Source organism: Cyanistes caeruleus, chromosome 17 (assembly GCF_971803275.1).
Source record: "Cyanistes caeruleus chromosome 17, bCyaCae1.hap1.1, whole genome shotgun sequence".
Classification (NCBI taxonomy): Eukaryota; Metazoa; Chordata; class Aves; order Passeriformes; family Paridae; genus Cyanistes; species Cyanistes caeruleus.
The window spans coordinates 7,138,444-7,157,474 of NC_141717.1; the positions used below are offsets into that span (position 1 = coordinate 7,138,444).

The 19,031-nt window shown below is 38.7% G+C and overlaps 1 protein-coding gene across 25 annotated transcripts in view; it reads right to left on the reverse strand.

Moving 5' to 3' along the window:
• Positions 1-19,031, reverse strand: part of MRTFB (myocardin related transcription factor B) — a 68,012-nt gene that overhangs the window by 26,869 nt on the left and 22,112 nt on the right. For 23 of the 25 annotated variants that reach the window (XM_086853685.1, XM_086853671.1, XM_086853675.1 and 20 more), the window contains one exon: positions 82-147. In XM_086853685.1, coding sequence (XP_086709811.1) covers positions 82-147 — 66 coding nt within the window. Of the gene's footprint in view, positions 1-81; positions 148-13,457; positions 13,854-19,031 lie in introns of those variants that run through there. The other 2 variants (XM_023936635.2, XM_023936634.2) reach the window with 1 other exon arrangement.

A 19,031-nucleotide genomic window follows, 5' to 3' on the forward strand; every position in this document is an offset into this window, starting at 1 on the left:
CTCACAGGAATGCTTCTCTTCATTATTTTATATATTCAATTCATAATTAACACTATAGAAATTACTAGAAGTAAGTCTTACGTGGCATGATGCCCTGGTCCACCAGCTGTTCTCGTGTCCGTCTCTGTTGCAGCCTCAGCTGAAGTACTGACAAAAGAAAACATTCATTCCTGTGTAAGCACAGTCTCCTCATAAAGTGCAAAACCTCCATTCCAAAGACACCAAGTACTGCAATCTTAGAAATACTTTTTGCTGTGTATTCAGACCTGACAGTAACCCCCCAAGAGCCATCCTAGGAACAGCTGCTGTTAGAACAGTTCCCTGGGACTACTTCCATCCCCACTTTCATTGGAGTTTGCTGCTTCTCAATCTCATCTGATGCCAGGACTGTATTTCCCAGGTGCATCCATTTTTCCTATCAGCCAGGCCTCAAGAGGAGTGTTGTGCTTACATCAAGAAAACAGTGAGGTAAAAAGAGTTCATTTAAACCATAAACTGGAGCCCCTAATGACTACAGAGCCCTACTGTGTGTCCTAAGCCAATCTTACATGACTGCACTGTGCTGAAATAGAAATGATGTTTGCAGAGCATTTTAGAAAAGAAGCTCACTGTGTCTTGTTGATTGTTTCTTCTTAAGGGTTTTTTTTTTGTTGTATGAAGCCTGATTGTACATTTAAATAAACCTTGCTGAAAACACAAGAAACTGAGATAAGTGGGATTTTATTTGCCTTATTTAAAAACAACAAAAAAGTGTTACAATCAGGAACACACCTCATTCTCTCTGAACATCAGAATATGTTGGTTTTTTTGGTTGAGATATGTGTTACCATAATTATTTAAAGGACAAAATAAATCAAATACTGTCAAATGTGGAAAGACCATTTATAAAGCTCCAGAGATAACTTCTTACATTTCATTATATTTAATAAAAAGTTTCTTATTGTTCCTGTGTGAATAACCAATGTGACATATACTAAATACTACACCAGAAACCACAAAACCTGGGGGAAGATGTAGACATAAAAGTTTTATACTTTCAAAGATTGTGGCTTTCTGTTGCAAGGGGAAAATAAAAGAGGAAAGAAAAAAAAGAGTTCTTTCTTTCTTTCTTCCAGTCCTCCACACCCCTTGTTTCTGTATCAATTCATCATAGTGCTTCATTATCTCTGACACATATAGCCACTACTCCAAAGTGAAATTTCATCTTCTGAACAAGGGACAGTCAAGAGACAAAATATATTAAAGGTGTAATACTTACATGCTGAAATTTAGACTTGACAGGTTATTATGGGTGTATGATTATGGTATGCTGTTCCTATTGTATTTCACAAGGAAGCAAAACAAGCTAATGCATTGTCCAAAACATCAAAATGAATGTAATTTCTAAAAAATTAAGCTAAGGACAAAGTTCATTGTTTCCAGAATTTAAAAGGAACCAGCTATTTCCTGTTCTGCAGTACAGGAAGGATATTCCTGTGGCTAAAGCATTAAGACCGGGAATAGCAAGTCCTGAAAACAAGGACATTATTTTCTTGTCTCACACAAACATTGAGAGTTCAAATACAAACATTTCAGGACTGTGGCACAGCAGATCTGTTCAAACTTCATAATATTGTGACAGAAGAAACACAGAGGACAGAGATGTGAGAATGATAAAGAACAACACTAAAATGTAAACTGATGAAAAGTCATTTAAAAGGTATTGAGTTCCTCTGGAAACTTGAAAATACCTGCTTTAAGTAGGGCATTGTATTTTGCAATTAATCTTGACTGTGAGAAGTCAACAGAAGAATAACTTTATAATAGTTTGTTTTTGTGTTCCTTAATTTCCTGTGGCTCCAGGTAAGCCAAGACCTCTTCTTAAGGTATCTCTCACCAATAGGTGCAAACTCGTACTGCCTGGAATCCTGCATCAGTTTTAGTGTGCATTAAAAAAATTATTTCAAGCACACAGTGTAATGTTGTGATGTTAAGCTTTTAACCCTGGGGTACATCACAAGCCCAAGGCATGGAGAAACTCACTGACTGCAATGGTGTTTACAGGAAAGTTGAAGAACTCTGATAGGTTCTTGGTTTGGGGCTCCTTGATTACAATTAGTAAGTTAAGAAAGCTCAGAGTCAGCCTTAAAACTGTATGTTCAATCCTTCTAAAAAATCTTAAAATAAATTTTACCCATCCAAATGATGTGAAAGACAATTTATAAACAGGATGGCAAGACTACTGTATTCCAATGTTTTTAGTCCTGAGTAGATTAAAATTTGTCTTTCTTCTGTTCTTTGCTTAAACTATGCTTTCTTTTACATCACTAGGAGACTGTGACAAGGCTAGAAAATCATGTCCTGCTCTGGGAAGGAATCTCATCTGTGCTAACAGCTCTATTTGCTCCAAATTCACACTACACTTAAATTTGGCTTTCTTAGAACATAAGAAAATGACAGATGTGCATTCCAAATCTTTACCTAGTTACAGGTCAGTTTTAAACACATGCCCCTTTATTTCAGGCCCAAGGTCTTCAAGCAAAATGATCTGTTCCAACCTCAGTGATGTTCACAGTAGAATTGCTATATGCCAGACAAAGTAAATAAACCAGAATTAGTATTTCTTTTTCAGTCCCATCACCTGAAACACAGTGGGTCAACAAGTGAATGCTGGCAATATCACAGCAAGTGCAGGAATGTTAATACTGCCATGATTCATATACCAACATATCATAGGCAGGTAATATAGTAAGAAATAACACATTTATGGTGATATCCTAGATTTCTAATATGTTTTTATTCAGACTTTCTTTTTCACTAAGCTTTCTCATAAAGCTCATTGTAGGTGTAGCTGGTTCAGCTGTAACTACCTGAGCATTGCTAGCGTTATGCTTTCAATATTAGTAATCACAAGTGGGAAAGAACATTATTATTGAATATATTATACTGAATATTATTTCTAAATATAAATGATGGTAAGCCCTGCTGTGTAGTTTAGGAATGTATCTATGATTTGTGGCTTCAATTATGGTGAGATATTTGGCTTAAGCTTTGTAGAAAGACTTAAAACTGAGCCATATCCTAAACAATGCACATTGTAACAAGAGAATATGCAGTGGACTAGAGCAAAAGGGAGAGAAGAACAGTAAGAATGTACCTGCACATAAGCTTTATGTGCTCACATGTGAAGCTTTAGCATTTTTTAAGAAAAACATGTAACAAACCATTCCTGTCTCTCATAACATTACTTGTCTGCCCATTATCTATTCATCTACACTGGGCATTACAAAGCAGTAAGACAGGATTTTGAAGTTGTCCCATCTGTATCTGGACAAGTCATAAGAACAGTGAGAAAATGAGATATAGAAGATACAGAACATGTAGTTATTCACTCACTAAATAAATACCATGAACTTATGTATTACATAATAAGGAAAGGACAGCCAGTAGCACGACTAGTAAGAAAGCACTGCAAGGGAGAATGCTAAAGAAGAGATGACTCATAGTTAGAAAGATAGTAACTGAAGAGTTTGACTTGAACAGAGCAAGGAGGTTAAACAAAAACCAAGCTGGATGAAAACCAGATGTTTGCTTTTGCAATAAGCTCCAAAACTAAGGTTGAAAAAGTGTTTCATATCTACACTTTTAAAAAAGATAAATATTGAACAGTTGAATGCATTATTAAAGAAAATAAAATTTTCAAATAGAAAGCAACTATGAATAAAAACCCTAAATTATTTATTTTTTAAACTTGGAAAGCTAGAAAGGTTTTGCAATTTCAAAACAAATCCATCAGGAAAAAAAGCCAATATTGACATCTCTATGAAACAGATATAAGAATCTAGAGAATCTAAAATACTTTCAGCCCCTACAGTGTCACAAAGTAAAAAGCAGAGCTGTTTCTAATGAAGAAAGAATAATGCTTGTGAGTATGACTTCGCATAGAGCACACCTGGGTTACAGGTGAGGCTGTCAGAGCAGGTGGTCACACTACAGTCAGGAGTGACCCTTCCATTGTCTCTGCAGTTACAGACAGATGTGTATCTTTATACTGGAGGGGAACCTGCAGTGGGTATGGAGGAACAGAACAGGAATAAGGTCTGTGAAGAGCTCAGACAGAAATGGGGACTCACAAAAAGCAGCTCAAAGAACAGCCAGCCCAACAGGAGGATGGGAGCCATGGAAACTAAATCACACGTTTTCAATAAGGAAAATATAATGAAATTATCTTCAGACACAAGGATGAGCCATCTGAGAATTGCACTTATGGCAAAGAATTGCTCATTTATTTCTGTGAGAAACTATCAAGAATAGAATGCAGGTTGGTTTGAATCTAATGTAATTAAAGCTAATACAGACTTTGCTTATCATATGTATGGAAATCCATAGAGTAAGAGATTTCTAGAAGAGTCAGTAACACACAAAGTGGTAAATCTAGTAAAGCTGGATGAGATAAGAGGACCCAGCCTAAAAAAAACCCCAACCTAAAAAAAAAAATCAAAAAACCAAAATCAAAAAGTTAAAAAAACAATTGAAGCATTACCCAGATAGATAGATAGATAGATAGATAGATTACTACTTGTTCTAGTGTGGATCAGGGTTTAGATTTGTTTTCCTTCTTTTGTTTTTCCCCCTCCCCTTTATTTTAAAGAATCATTTACAGACAAGCCATCATGGAATTTGGGGAAGGGAGAATTCAAAAGACAGGAGGTGGAGATATTACAAAGCAAACTTCCCTTTGGAATGGTATTCACTCAAATATTGTGTTTTACAGATGGTTCTTATCAGGGTAAATCCATTCAGCTTGTTGCCATATAGTTTACCTTTCACTCTTACACTTTAAAAATCAGGCATTTACTTACATAACATCTAAAATCACAAGTGATCTCCAAAATGAAGACACAAAATTAACAAATATTTACATATGTTGATAAACGATTAATGTTGTAAATACTGTTCTTCCTATTTAAAGTACATGTGCAGAAGGGCAATGTTAACACCACTGAGCAAATGTAGTTGCTAAAGGACAGTACAAATATTTTGCACTTCACATTATCTGGCAGGAGTCCTCCTTCACACTACTGCAACTCTAAAAATTGTCTGTGAACTGCTTCTGAATAAAAGCCATGCACAGAGAGGTCAGTCAAATTCCGGCTTTGACTGAGGGAGAAGGGAGGGTATTCTTTTTTGTTTTCAACTAAGCATACAATTTTAACACTTGAACACCAGGTGGAGAGATTTCAAAATTTCCATGTGTTTTCTCAAGTCAATAAAATGATCATTAAAGCTTGGATATCTTATTTAATACTCACTGACAAAACAAAACAGCATAATCCCTCCTCACAGAACATCTGGTTATCTGACTCTCAGAGTCAGCAGAAGTCTTGTGACTGCACTGGAGGTAGAGTTTTTTGCCAGCACAAAAGCTGAGTGCCAGAGGCTGGTGCTCCCACTCTTCCAGCTCCTTACAGTGCTAGCACACCAGGGAATCAACACTTCTCTGAGTCAGGGAATGGAGATGATGGTGCAAAAAGGGGAGCTCATCTGTTAACCAATGCACTTGGCTAGGTGGAAGTGTATTTCTGTAAAGCAGTAACTTTTATAAAGCCAATGCCTCTTCTCACACTGGGAGTCCTGCTCAGGTTCACACACACTGTGCCCCAAAGGGGCAGAGACTGAGGATAACCAGAACCAGCAGCTCCTCAATCTCCTGATGAAGCACTCCAAGGGGGTGAGAGCAGAAGTGCCACAAACAGGCACTTGAGGAGACACAGCACGTTCTGTATCAACCTTGGAAAGGCAGCAAACAGAGCGGTCTGGGCACATCTTACTGCTGGGAGTGGCAGGAGTGAAATAAAGTGTATTATTAAATCACCTACAACAAACAGCTTTTATCAGAGCCGAGCAAGTGATTCCTGTTACAAATCTGTAATGTGTATCCTATAGAAAGTAGTACTACATAATTACAAGCACTGGAATGTAAAGATGCCAAAAATAAATTGATAGTTGTCCTGCAGGAACAATGCTATCTACACTGATTGACAAGCTTTCACCACTGCTTCTTGCCTTGAAAAAAACCAGAACAATACTGTGCACAGTTCCAGCACTAATAATTCCACATCTAACATAGTTCATTACATAGCCTATTAGTTTAACATCAAATTTTAATCTTTTTATAGAAGATACTATGAAACAGCAAATAGTTGCTGCCATTTCCCAATTACGCAGCTGAAACAAACACTTCACCGTGGACAAGGGGTCCAGCAGACACCACACAGTCCTTTCAAATGGCAGCAAGAAGAAAAACAACACGTTGAGATTTTTTCTAGTGTTCTGTATGTAATCATCTCATTATTCCCTTGTAGTTAAAATCCAATGGCTATTACCTATTTAAACCCTTAAAACTGCAAGTAAAAATGAGAAAATGTAATGTCCAACATTCCTGCATACCCCCTTGGAAATTTCCAAGAGTGGCAGAAACTCCAGAGCAGGCTGCTAGGCTGGCTGCCATGGAAACAGACAGTGCTGGAAACACGGCAGTTTCCTTTAAATGAAAAGCTGTTACACTGAAAACCTCCATTTCTCTCTGCCAGCTGCCAACAGCTTTTCTGCAGCCGGTGCCCCTTGAAGGCTGAGGCCGAAGCACAGAGGGCAGAGGCTGCGGCGGCACCGGGCGCTGCGTGTGGGTGCAGAACTGCCCCCGGGCCCCGGGGCTGGAGCAGCTGTACCTTAACTGCAGTGTGTCACCAGCACGGGGCAGTGAATTCCAGAGCAGAGAATTCCATCAGGCACAGGTGAACTCTGGAGTGAGCTGAGCATCAGCTGTGTCCTGGAATTGTGGCCCAGCCTCATAGGGCAGCAGTTAGAACTGCAGAACCTGAGCACCGAGTGCTCTCTGCACACCCTGCATTGTTACCCTGCGCCCCAAACCCCGGCTGCTCACATCCAGAAGTTCGTATTTCCTAAACACCATAACTTTATGCTAGGTTAATCCTCCAGAGATAGGTTTTGCTTTCTCCTGAGCTGAGATTGTTTCTCCCTCAACTCTATGATGAGGTATTGTACTCTATTTATTAAAAAATGATTCATTTTCCCACTAGTATTTGTTCTGCGAATAAAAAAATAAAAATCAATAGAAAGTGTACTTAGATAGTAAGTAAAATAGTGAGTGATATGCAAGGTACATAATTCAGGAAAGTTATGGAATATGATAGTTTGCACATTCCACCAGCATAAAGTCAGAAATTTGTTAATAAATACAATGTTTACTTCATTTTTATGGCATGTCAGAGGAAGAGAGGAGGGAAAACCATGAAAATAGCTACCTTTAATTTGTTGGAAATAATTCTAAGTTGTACAGAATTTTAAATATAAAATGCATTTAAAATTGTGGTACTCATTCCCCATCAACCTGAAGATGGTAATACAGCATGTTAAATACTCTCACTTTTTAAAAACAAAAGTAATTCATCACTAATTCATCTTGTAAAAAATATCAGACATCATCTAATCATGGGTAAATGCCTTCAAAACTTCCATGTATGCCAGGATATAATTTTAAAAAGGAACTATTTTACTTAGTTTAACTTTCTTTTGTTAAAAAAGCACCTCAGTTGTTACATAATTTTAATGTCCTTTTTTCCATTGTTGTATAAGCGATTTTTCTGCTAAGAGTATTTCCAAAATAATTAAGAAAAGTTGAAGCAGCTCTTTTCCATATTCATTTTAAGCAATTATTCCATCATACTTCCATTTCAGCTTAGAAATGTACTGTGTAAGTATAAAGTATGTGAAAGGAGACTACTGAGGGCCATTTCAGATAATCTCTCCAGAATTCTGGAGGGAAGCCCTGCAGGACCTCCAAATCTCTTAAATGATACCACTGTGATTTAAAGCTTTTGTCTGTAAGCCAGTGCTGATGCTCAGGTAAGTGCTTCCAGCAGTAACAGCATCCATTGAAAGCAGAAAATGAAAACCTACATGACAAAGAGAGCTGCACATAAACTCAACATTTCAAACAAACATATGAACTATATCATTAGCTGAGAGGCTTAAATGACTAGGATATAGGACTTGTATTGTATCCTATTGCTATGGAACATGTTGCTTAGAAACAAGCCAGAACATACACAAGCCTCCAAACAAATTAGTGGGGTGTCTGCTGGGATGAATATATACATATATATATATATATATATATGGATATGCAAGAAGTAAAATCTATGCTTTTCATGATTCTGTTTACATCTTTAAAATTAGAAAAATCATGACCATCTTGGATGAGAAGTCTCAATAAACTAAAGCTTCTATTTCCATTTTCTGTAAAATTGCATAACTTAAGTATATTAACAATAACATTTTCTAAATCTGCAAGAATTACTCTGCTTAGTGCAGACCTCTGATTTTCTAAAAAATAATCTGCATTTCCTCAAATACTACTATTAGCCAAGAAGTATACTGGCAAGGGACTCATGAAATTTGAGTTTAAATTCTACATCTATTACAACTTCCTATGCAATAATTTGCAATGTATTACATTGAATGATGACAGATGATTTCCAGCCAAGCCCCCTCCATTGTCCATGCTATTCCTAGGCACAGCAAACAAAATGCACACCCAAGCAGATTCTCCAACACAGGAGACCACGCATTAATTCAAAACAGAGGAAGGTGGATTTTGTCACTGAGCTGCCTGAGTGCAAACGGGGATGTGAGCAAAGGTACTGAGTCAACTCTGCTACAGACGGCTCCAGACTCTGCAGATGCTCAGTGGGTGAGTCCAGCTGATCACAGGGATGGGGAAGTTGCTGCATTAGGGAGGACCCTGCACTAGAGGCTGAGGCTCACACACGTTGCGTTGGATGTGACAGGAGATAAGAGTCTCCCAGCAGAGCAGCAAAGCAGACAGTGGTTTCAGAGTGTGGTTTCATAACTCAATATGACCTAACACAGAATTACCGATGAAAAGCCAATGGTCTGTGCCTCCCTCCAAGCCCAGCTGCTTCTGCTGCTCTCACTCTGGCAGAGATGCCTCCTGTCAGGTCTGTACTCTGGCCTGGCAGCACCATGAAATAAATGCTCTTCAGCAATACCTGGTCACTGATCCCACTCACTGTGGACTGTGTAACTCCTAATGCCAACACGAGACAGGGGCTGGCAGAAAGCAGGGTAGGGCTGGATGGGAATACACCTGGCTCTTGGCAGCAGCAGTCTTAATCCTAATCTTTCATAAAAACTTCACAAAATCTTACAGCCGACACAGCCTTTTTAAAAGCTCTTGGTTAGCCACTCTCATCTTCTAATTGTATACAGACTACATACAAAATCAAATTAGTACATTGTAGTCTTGGTTAATTGAAGTAGTTAAGTATGTGCTTATTATAATGGTATTACAATATATTTATTATTCGTTGAAGTGCTACACTGAAGAAGAAAATTCTGTGAAGTGCTGATTAACAACATACATCTATCCCACTGACATGGTGGTTATGGTAGAGTTTAGCACAGCCCCGAAGGATCAATACACGGAATTTACAGTGCTTCCTTTATTAACAAAGGAATAACACTTTTTTTGCCAGTATTTTTCTCATTATCTATGTCTCAAGAAACATACCTGATGGACTACCACTGATAAGGGGTCATAAAAACACCTCTAAACACCAGACAACACAACTCAGAGCTTTTTCTTTATAAAAAACCTCAACAAACCAAGAGCAGAATCTTTATCATGCCAGGGCAGGAGAGCAGAAGAGGTCAAGAGTATCAATATTCAACATACTAGCAATAGCAGGAAGTCTGTTGAATAAACAGTTCTCATGCAACATGGATTTGATTGCAAGGGATGAGGGGAAGAAATCCTTCCTGACTACACCTGGTAATCTGTTACTCAAACAGCACAAAGACAATTCCAGTGCACACCTGAGAAATCCACTCATTCCACCCTGTATCCTGTTTCCAGCACTAGTCAAGTCTCCAGTTCCCCAGAAACCAGTAAATTTAAAATGCAAAACAAATCCCGGAAAGAAATTATGTTTCAAGCTGGAAACAAAATTTCCTTCCTGGCTAGTTTTTTTATTTAGCTAGCCTGTAAGCAAATGGTAACTTTGAAACTCAGATTATCATACAAACAAATATGGGGCAAACAAACTGGGATCCAACCTCCTTTTAAATCCCACCTATGCACCAGACTGATCTGCTTCACCAATTTAATACTGTATCTTCAAGAGTTCTGCATGGTCATACAGCTCATCCATCTTTATATTGAAACAATTTAGGGTATAAAACAAGACTTCCTCAGCTCCCTCCAGTGTTGTCAGAAGCCTTTCAATCTGCAGTCCAGATATTTTCCCAGTTCCTAACACATGCACTGTTTGATGACACTGAATCTTCATTAGTAACTGTATGCACATTTAAGGTCTTTCACTTGAATTTTCCCAATGTTTTGGTTGCTTACTTGACAGTGCTACAAGATGCTGGAGGAGGTACAGTCAATGGTACAGGAATTTCTGAAAAAGCTGTTTAGTTAGCACTCTGTGGTTGACCTCAGAGAAAGAAAATATCTTTGTTCCTTGCTCATACAAAAGGTAATTTTGATCAGACAGATAAAGCTAAGAATTGTTTTCACAAAAAAGGCAACATGCAACAATAGTATCTGAGGTGTTTACAAGAAAGTAGGGTAACTACGAGGACTTCCTCCCATGCTACAGGATGCTGTAATGTGTATCAATAGCCTAAGCGAAGAACAAAATTCAGCTTTGCAATCTAAACTGCTAATGTCCTTAATATTAATTTGCTGAAGACAGTGTTAGGGTTTTAGTTTCCACCAAAAATCTCTTTCCATATAAAGAAATACTAATTAAAAAAAGAATTGCACCTCACAGCTCTCTTAAGGTACTCATTGCTGAAATAAACACTGTACTATCCCAGGATTTTTAGATTTATCAAACCTGTGCAAAATATCCCTAACAGTAGCTTAAGAAACAAAGGCACCTTTTGAATTGCTGGATCTCTACATACTTCCTCTGAGTTTGCTAATACAATTACATTTTTAATTTTTGCAGGTTTTACAAATCATATATCATGTTTTTAAGTATTTTTTGTGTCCTAAAGAAGAAACATTTGAGAATTCACATGGCAAAACCAGCGACATTGTTTTAAGGAAAAAGAAAGGAGGAGAAAAGAGGAGGGCAAAAAAAAAGAAAGACAGAATAGCATAAGTTAATTTAGAAGATACTGTTTTGTAAAATAAGTTGTCTTTACGATTTATGTTTTTAACAAAGTAAAATCTGTTACCTGTAGTATTATTTAAACAGGATTAAACTAACAACTGCAACTGAATTTTTAAAAATCTACGAAATACGTGAACTACGTATTTCATAACATTATAAACTGGAAACATGAAGCTCGGTTTTAGTCTCTCCAGACATAAATCAAGCAGATTTGGAGTGTTTTCAATAATTTATTCTATATACTACCAGAACGAAAATGTTTTTCTAAGCTTTAGAAGGAGGAAAGGCTGGAAGAGATCTTGTAGTCAATCAACTTCTCAAGACGAGGTTCATTATTTTAATCATTACATTGCCAAACTTGTGAGAGATAAAAGGATAAGCAATATTCATTGGGGAAAGTGAAAATGGAGAACAGGTACTAAAACACAGAAAAGGAAGCAAAGATAGTGATTATAGAAAATAATTATATCTTCTTTTAAGCACTGAATAATTTAAGCTCTAAAATATTCATGAATTTAGACTGGCAGAGTGTCCCATAATTGCAGGGTTTCTGCTACTCTGACAGACCATCATTACTGTAATGTACATTCTTTCATCCACTTTCTCCATAACTGACATGCTTGAGGAGGCCTGAAGATAATCATTACTGTGATTACTCATTAGCCCACCTACACTACCCACCGTGCTGGGTTTTGCCATGTTTTTCTGCCCTTTATTTCTTGCTAGCTTACCCCAGATAGGTTCTGTTTCCTACAGCACTGCCCACTCCTCTGACCCTCTGAACCTCCTCAATTCCTTCCCTCGCTGCTGTTCCTGGAGCCTCAGCAGCAGCAGGGCTTGAACCCGGCCTCTTCCGAGTTGTGAGAAAAAAACCCTCTGAGCATGAGGCCACTGCTGGCCCTTTCTTTTAGTCACTGTATCCCAGTCAGTACTTTCCTGCCACAAAGGAAACAGATCCGTTCTGCTCTCAGCCACTGCCACATGCAGCAACACTCAACCTCTTATTACCTTTCTAATCAACAATAGACCTTTGGTATCAGTACGTTGCATAAAAATCAGTATTTTCTCTGACTTAAAGCAAAGTAATGGGGTTTTTAAACTAACCTGTCAGGTACTGAATTTAATACTGGATATGGGTTATCTTTTTGCCATTTTAAACATTATTAAGGTCCAAATTCATAAAACAAATGAACAAAACCCTCAAACAAACCCAGCATTTAAATTCTGAGAAAGGCAGGATTTCATGTAGAACTCTTGCTACCACACCAAGGGAGAAATCTCTGAATCGACAGACAATCCAGAGATACTGGTGGAAAAACCAAGGCAGAGTTCTGTAAAAGGAAAAGCAGGAATTTTGTCTACTACAAATACAGTTTGTGTCCTATTGATTAAGAAGCTGGAGTTGAGCCCAGAGCTGCAAGAGCCTGGTGTGTTAACTCCTGCCAGTGTCAGGCTGCTCTGAGCAGAAGAGTCTATCCTTCTCCTCCTTCAGCCAGGCCAGCTGAAAGAATACTGCCCACCAGAGTAAGACAATTTCCCTGTCTCAGCAGCATTATTGCCTCAACCTAACAAAGATTACTTTAAATGAATCGCCTATAGTTCTATTTGTCAGCTTTAAATGATGTTGCAAATATTCTCTGTCGATTGCTGTTTTAGAAACTAATGCCTGTGCATTTTATCAGTTTAATGCCAGTCAAAATACAATCATGTAAAAAGATGTAATGTGGTTTGAAAAGCACATGTCTCAAAACCAGAATCAAATCTAATTTAACATATGAGGGGAGAAGGGAATTCCAAAGAAAGAAAAGAGCTGAGAAAAAGCTGTTGAAAATGACGTAGCAATATGTCTAATATGAAAGGTTTGTGAGGTTTTATTTTGACATGCCATGTTTAATTATGTTTATTCCATTATATTTATTTCAGTAGTGACATTTTGAAGTACTTTGTGCAATATTTACAGGGCAATTTCATTAATTCAGCAGTAAATGATACTTTGAAGACTACTTCATCACTCATTTTTCTTCATACTACAATTCCTATCAAGTTATCATCATTATTTTACTAGTCTCAGGTAATATTTAAATTCAGTTTTTAGAGGTTTATGTTTTGGGGTTTTTTCAGAGGGAAAACCATACCTTATTTAATGTATAAAAACTCTTCCTGACCTACAGCAGTACATCAGACATGCTGGTGAACTGAAAGTGCCCAGGACTTAAGCATTCTCCGTCCCCCATGCAGCAAGTGACTGACCTTCCTTGAGACTTTTCTGGCTGTTCACCTCAAGGCATTCCTTCTCCTTCAGTGGTTTAAGATCTCCTGCAGGTAAGATCTCGGAAAAGCCCTGCTGCTGTTTCTTGGAGCTATCGATCATGGTGGGAATCCTTTAGAATGGCAACATCCAGCACCGAAAAAACGCAGGCCGCAATGGGCAGCGGTGCAGCGCGGTCCGCACGGGGCCCGGCGCGGAGTCCTACGGCAGCAGCCCCGGCGCCTCCGCACCGCCCATGGCGCTGCCCCTCGCCTTGGCTCAGCCCGGTCCGGTCCGGCTCGGCTCGGTTCAGCCCGGCCCGGCTCGGCTCGGCCCGCCTCGGCTCGGCTCAGGCTCGGCTCGGCCCGCCTCGGCTCAGCCCGGCTCAGGCTCGGCTCGGTCCGCCTCGGCTCGGCTCAGCCCGCTGTGCCCGCTCCGAGCCCGCAGCGCGCTCCCACGGCGGGCACCGAGCATGTGAAGCACAACTCGCAATCCCCGCCTCTCTGCCCAGCCAGACACTCCCCCTGTGCCTTTAGCTACGCTCGCTTCCTCTGCACATTGGTGTTTCAGTATGCAGCTCGGTGGTCAATCATCTGACAAAGAATGAGTCAAGCGGTTAAAAATAAATCCAGCAGTTGCTGGAGCAGCATTCGCTGATACCTAAGACAAACGGCTGCTGAGGGCTCTCTCCCTTTCTCCCCTTCCTTCTCCCTGCCCCCACTCCTCGGAACACTGCTGCAGGCAGCAGAAATACTTCATCTTTGCCTGACCGGCACATTCATTACTCATTAAGTTTCACCAGTAAACAAAGCTGCACAGTGGCATTTGAAAAAGTTATGTTAAAGAACCTTCCCACCCACCCAAACCCTAGGTCTGGTTCCAGAGACATTTATCTAGCAGAGGTAACTGGGAAAAACAGTGATGATTTCCATGCCTTTCCCTGCAGTATGAGAGACTCGGTTCCTTGTTGTAAATATCTAAGCCCCGAATATTTTATTATTTTCCTTTTCGCATTAGTTACACATCTCATTATTCCCAGCAGTTTCAGGAGTATTTCCTCCCACAGCTTCTGATGTGCCATTCTCTGCAGCATATCCCATTTATCTTACATGAGTCATCAACTTCAGTGTCAACCTGGAAGATTTCAGGGAAATGGATCCCCTCTAATTACCCAGCATTGGCCATGAGGGAACAGCAGACGAGTCTGCATTTAATTTCCTGTACTTAGAGAAAATAAACTATACATAATGTTAAAGAGTCTCTACATGTCAGCTAGGAACTCTGGCAGGTGTATTTTCCCTTCCCTTTGGCCTAAAAATGCTATCATTGCACACATTTTCCACACATCTACTTTGTATTTTAAATCTTCCAATCCAAAATTATAAAGGACGTCTCCATTCACAAAAAATATTTCACTTCTATAGAATCAGAATTAAAAGTATCTATATACATTCAGATACAGAATTTTCAAAAGTTGAAACCAGAAAGAAAACCCCATCTTTTCCTCTTTGGATCTTTCTACAAGACAATCACTGAGCAGCGACTCTTCCCCTTGACAGTGCGCTCCCAGGGGAAGCGATACCATGGGGTGTGAAGCTGCCTGACCCAGCCAGCAGGATTTGGAAGCCTCTCCCTGTTTGCCTGCTGCTGGGAGAAGGGAGACCTAGATCTGCTCAGAACTGCACACTCGAAGGAGGCATGAGCTCACCAGGCTTTAGCAACCCCTTGACATGTAAGGAGCTGACAATACAGGCAAAAAACTCTTTGCAGCATGAATGATTTGAGGCCACTCTCCCAGCCTAATAATCAGTTGTCTGCACATCATTTGTATGAAAATTATCAGCTCAAATTATGTTCTGCTTAAATACAAGTTACAGACTATTCCAATACATTTGCTTTTGCAGTGATTTTTACTGAAAACAAGAAAAAAAAGTACTGTGGAAAAGCTCCTCCATAAATCAAATTAACTGCCTGCAGCTGAACACTTACTGGGCATAAGAAACAAAATTATTGTTGAGAAACTGCACACATTCAGAAAATAAAAACTCAGACAAGCAGAATACAAACACTTACTGCTTAAACTTAAACACGTATTAAACTCTGACACAGTAAATAAACAGAATCTTACACACTTACTAATATAACAGATTATAACTCCACATTTTTCTTGTACCAAGAGAGAAGTTAACTGTTCAGATGGATGGATTATATTCTAACAGTATAGCAATACAGAACAGGAGAAATTGTTCTATGGAAAGGGTACAGTGCACTTCACACAGTCTGAAGTGATTTCCCAATGATTCAGAAAACAGAGTATTTTGAAATTTAAAAAATTCCATGTTCTAATGAGGAAGTGTATAATTAAAGAACGCAGAGGAAGACATTTTCCTTCAAACACCATATTTCTGAAGTAAGTTCTATCCATTCCTATCCGTTTATAGTGCTTTATATAAATTGAGAGTTCCCTGTGCCCAGATGAAAGCTGATGACAGTAACAGCAGCTGGGTGGGAGCAGTTCAAGCCTTCAGGAGCATTTCTCTTGTTCAGAAAGATGAGTTTAGCCAGGAGTTTGTGCTATCCACTCCTGCCCCTTTCCAAGGGTAGCCACCCCACAACAGATCAATGCGCTTCAGCTACTTGGAGTTATACCTCATATTGTGCTTCAACTTCACCTCTTAATTCAATACAAACTTAACACAGAGATGAATATTTTAAAATACCTTTAAGAAGTCTGATCAAAATTTCAACAGCAACATGCAAAATCTTTAGAAAGAAAAAGCAGAAATCATAGAATTTATGAAAAAATAAGAATGAGGAAATTTTTGTACAGACCAGGAGAGATGAATGGTCAAAATGATGCTGTGTGTTTTTCATGTAACCAAATATTGCTGTTGCCAGTAAATGCTGTACAATATGAAATATCTAGGTGAACAAATAGAGAAAAAAAATGCCTCTGAAGAAGGAAATAGTTCTCCTACAGATTCAGGTATACTGTGAATATTGAGAATATCTGGATATTCTGCTCAGGGAAAAGTTTCTTTTAAATCCCTGCATGAATAACATTTATCTCCCACATCAGGAAAAAATACTCCTACTCCAACAACCTCTTGTTTCTCCCATCAGTCTCGAATATATATCAATCCAAACTCAATTGATAATGGGTTACTTGAGTGTGCAACGATATAGTTCTTGTATTTTTAGTGATAAGGCTTCAAACAAAAACTACTCATTGTCTCAACATGTCTGTTGGAAAAGTCTAAAACTCTGAGACAGTTTCACAGGTACCCAGGGGCATCTCACAATTCCCAGCTCCACAGCACTGCAATGTGGGAAAGGTGCATGTTCTTATGATGGACCATGTCAACATTCCTAAGAGCTGTACTAGAAGGAACAGAAACGCTATTAGCACTTTCCAGTACTAAATTCACCTTCTCACTACCAATACCCAGGTGTTCAAAGGTGTCCTGAGCAGGTCCCATGTGAACCAAGACAGAGAGCTGCCTGTTACCCCAGTGCTGACCCACCCGCCACTTAAGAACTCCCTCTTCCCTGCCAAATGAAATAAATTTGTAACTCCTCTGGAATGGTTCATATACATTCTTACCTTTGACTGCTAAAGCACCACAATGACTCCTCAAATTTACTCATGCACTTCCAAATCTGATGGTAATTTTTTAAGCTCTTATGAAACAGTAGAAGTTCTGTCATGAGCCACCAACACCACACCGAAACATTAAACACACTGCCTATGTTTGGGCAGTATCTGCCTTGAAGATTTTTTGACAGACAAAAACTGCTTTGTGTTTCAGTTACTTTCATTGTTGGTTTAAACAACCCTAATTTCACATTTACCTTAAAAGAAATGGTGAGTTTATAGGTGGCAACTTAATACTTTCCTATTCAAATCACCCATTTTGGCCTACCACAAAAAGTAGAGTAAGTATTAGTGGAACAATAGCAACTTGTTTGTTCTTTGACGACTCTTTATTTTAGCAGTAATACAATTAATAGAACAACTCATGAATTATGCAATATAAATTAGGGACAGAAAAAGCTTGGGATCTTGCTTGGGATCTCCACTCAGAGTTTGAAATGATTTTGTGTTCAGTGTCTAAAAGTGAGCTGGAATTTGGAGTGTCATTTGAAATTGATAGCATTGCTAAAAAAAGGCAAAAAACTTTTTCGAATTGCAATTTTTTCATATTCTCTTTCTGCTGGTGACTATTTAAATAGAGATGTTTTGTAAGAGACAGAACTACTCATTTCCAAACTAAACATTGGACTTAAAACCTCTGCAATTTGAGCATGTACCTGTTTCAAAAGAGCTGTTTTTAACATTACAAATAGCAAAATGACTCTGAGGATCACAGAGAAACCTATAATGACCTAGAAACAAAACTGCAGCTGAGAGACTGGTTTCTATCAAACAACAAAACCAAAGTATCTCTTTCAGCTGAAAGAAAATCTTGAGTTGTGCATGCTGTATTTTTCAATTACAGGTTTAAACTCTGTTACACTGCATCAGTGTATCCAAACCAGAGGCTGAAGTAAAAAACATACAACAAGCTCTTGGTTTCAGTGAAAATTAAATCTGTTAGAATTTGAAGTATTTTCAGAGGGCACAAGTACCTCTCATTTGAATTTAAATTTAATTTGAATATATTGCATGACTGGGTGAAAGGAAGAAAAAAGGCCTTGGAATGGAACATCTCCGTCAGTTCCATAAACCAGAGTCCAGTAACATCTCATTTAATGGCAATGTATTGCACAAACTTTTCATAAACGTTTGCTTTACATCTAAGGTCATCAATGCTTGCTCCTTCCACTCTTCTGCAACACAGACTTCCAAGTGTTCTGCCAACCTTCAGCCTACAGAAAAAGTGTTATTTTTAAAGTGGAAGTGTCTAGTAGATACTAGCCAAAATTCCAAAGCACAGGAGGAAGCAATGCAGCCCCATGGTACCTCCCCAGTGCCTGCTGTCTGCCCCTCAGAGCAGACCCCTTATCTGGGTGAAGCATCAGTGATCTGCTGAGTGACATCACTGACTGGGAGCTGCTTCCCAACCTTATTAAACATCAAGTAACTAAGCAACAATTACTTTAACAGTACATTCCAACTCTTCACATCATATGGAACTCATTCCTTTGCAATCCCACCAAAAAGAAAAACAAAACCAAACCAAACTCCCTCGGGTGTTTAAACTCTTTCACTACCACAATAACATTTTCAAGTGGGAAAAAAGCCTAATTACTCAAATATCTATTTCACCTTGGCCTTACATACACCTTGGTTAATATATTGGACCTTTGTATTGTGTTAGGATAATCTAGTTCTTGATCACTGTGTACTAATTTCTTCGCATAGGAAAATAGTGCTCTGACTACACAAACTAAAACATCAGTTTACAAAACCCCTATTATAATTTATTCTATTACTTCTATAAACATTAAGAACATTACTTCAAATTATTAATTAAAGGGATTTGTTTTGGGGGAGTTCTGTTCTGCCTGTATTCTCCACCACTGTTGCAACCAAGACCCAAACAACATAAATAATGGTCACCATCTACCTCAGT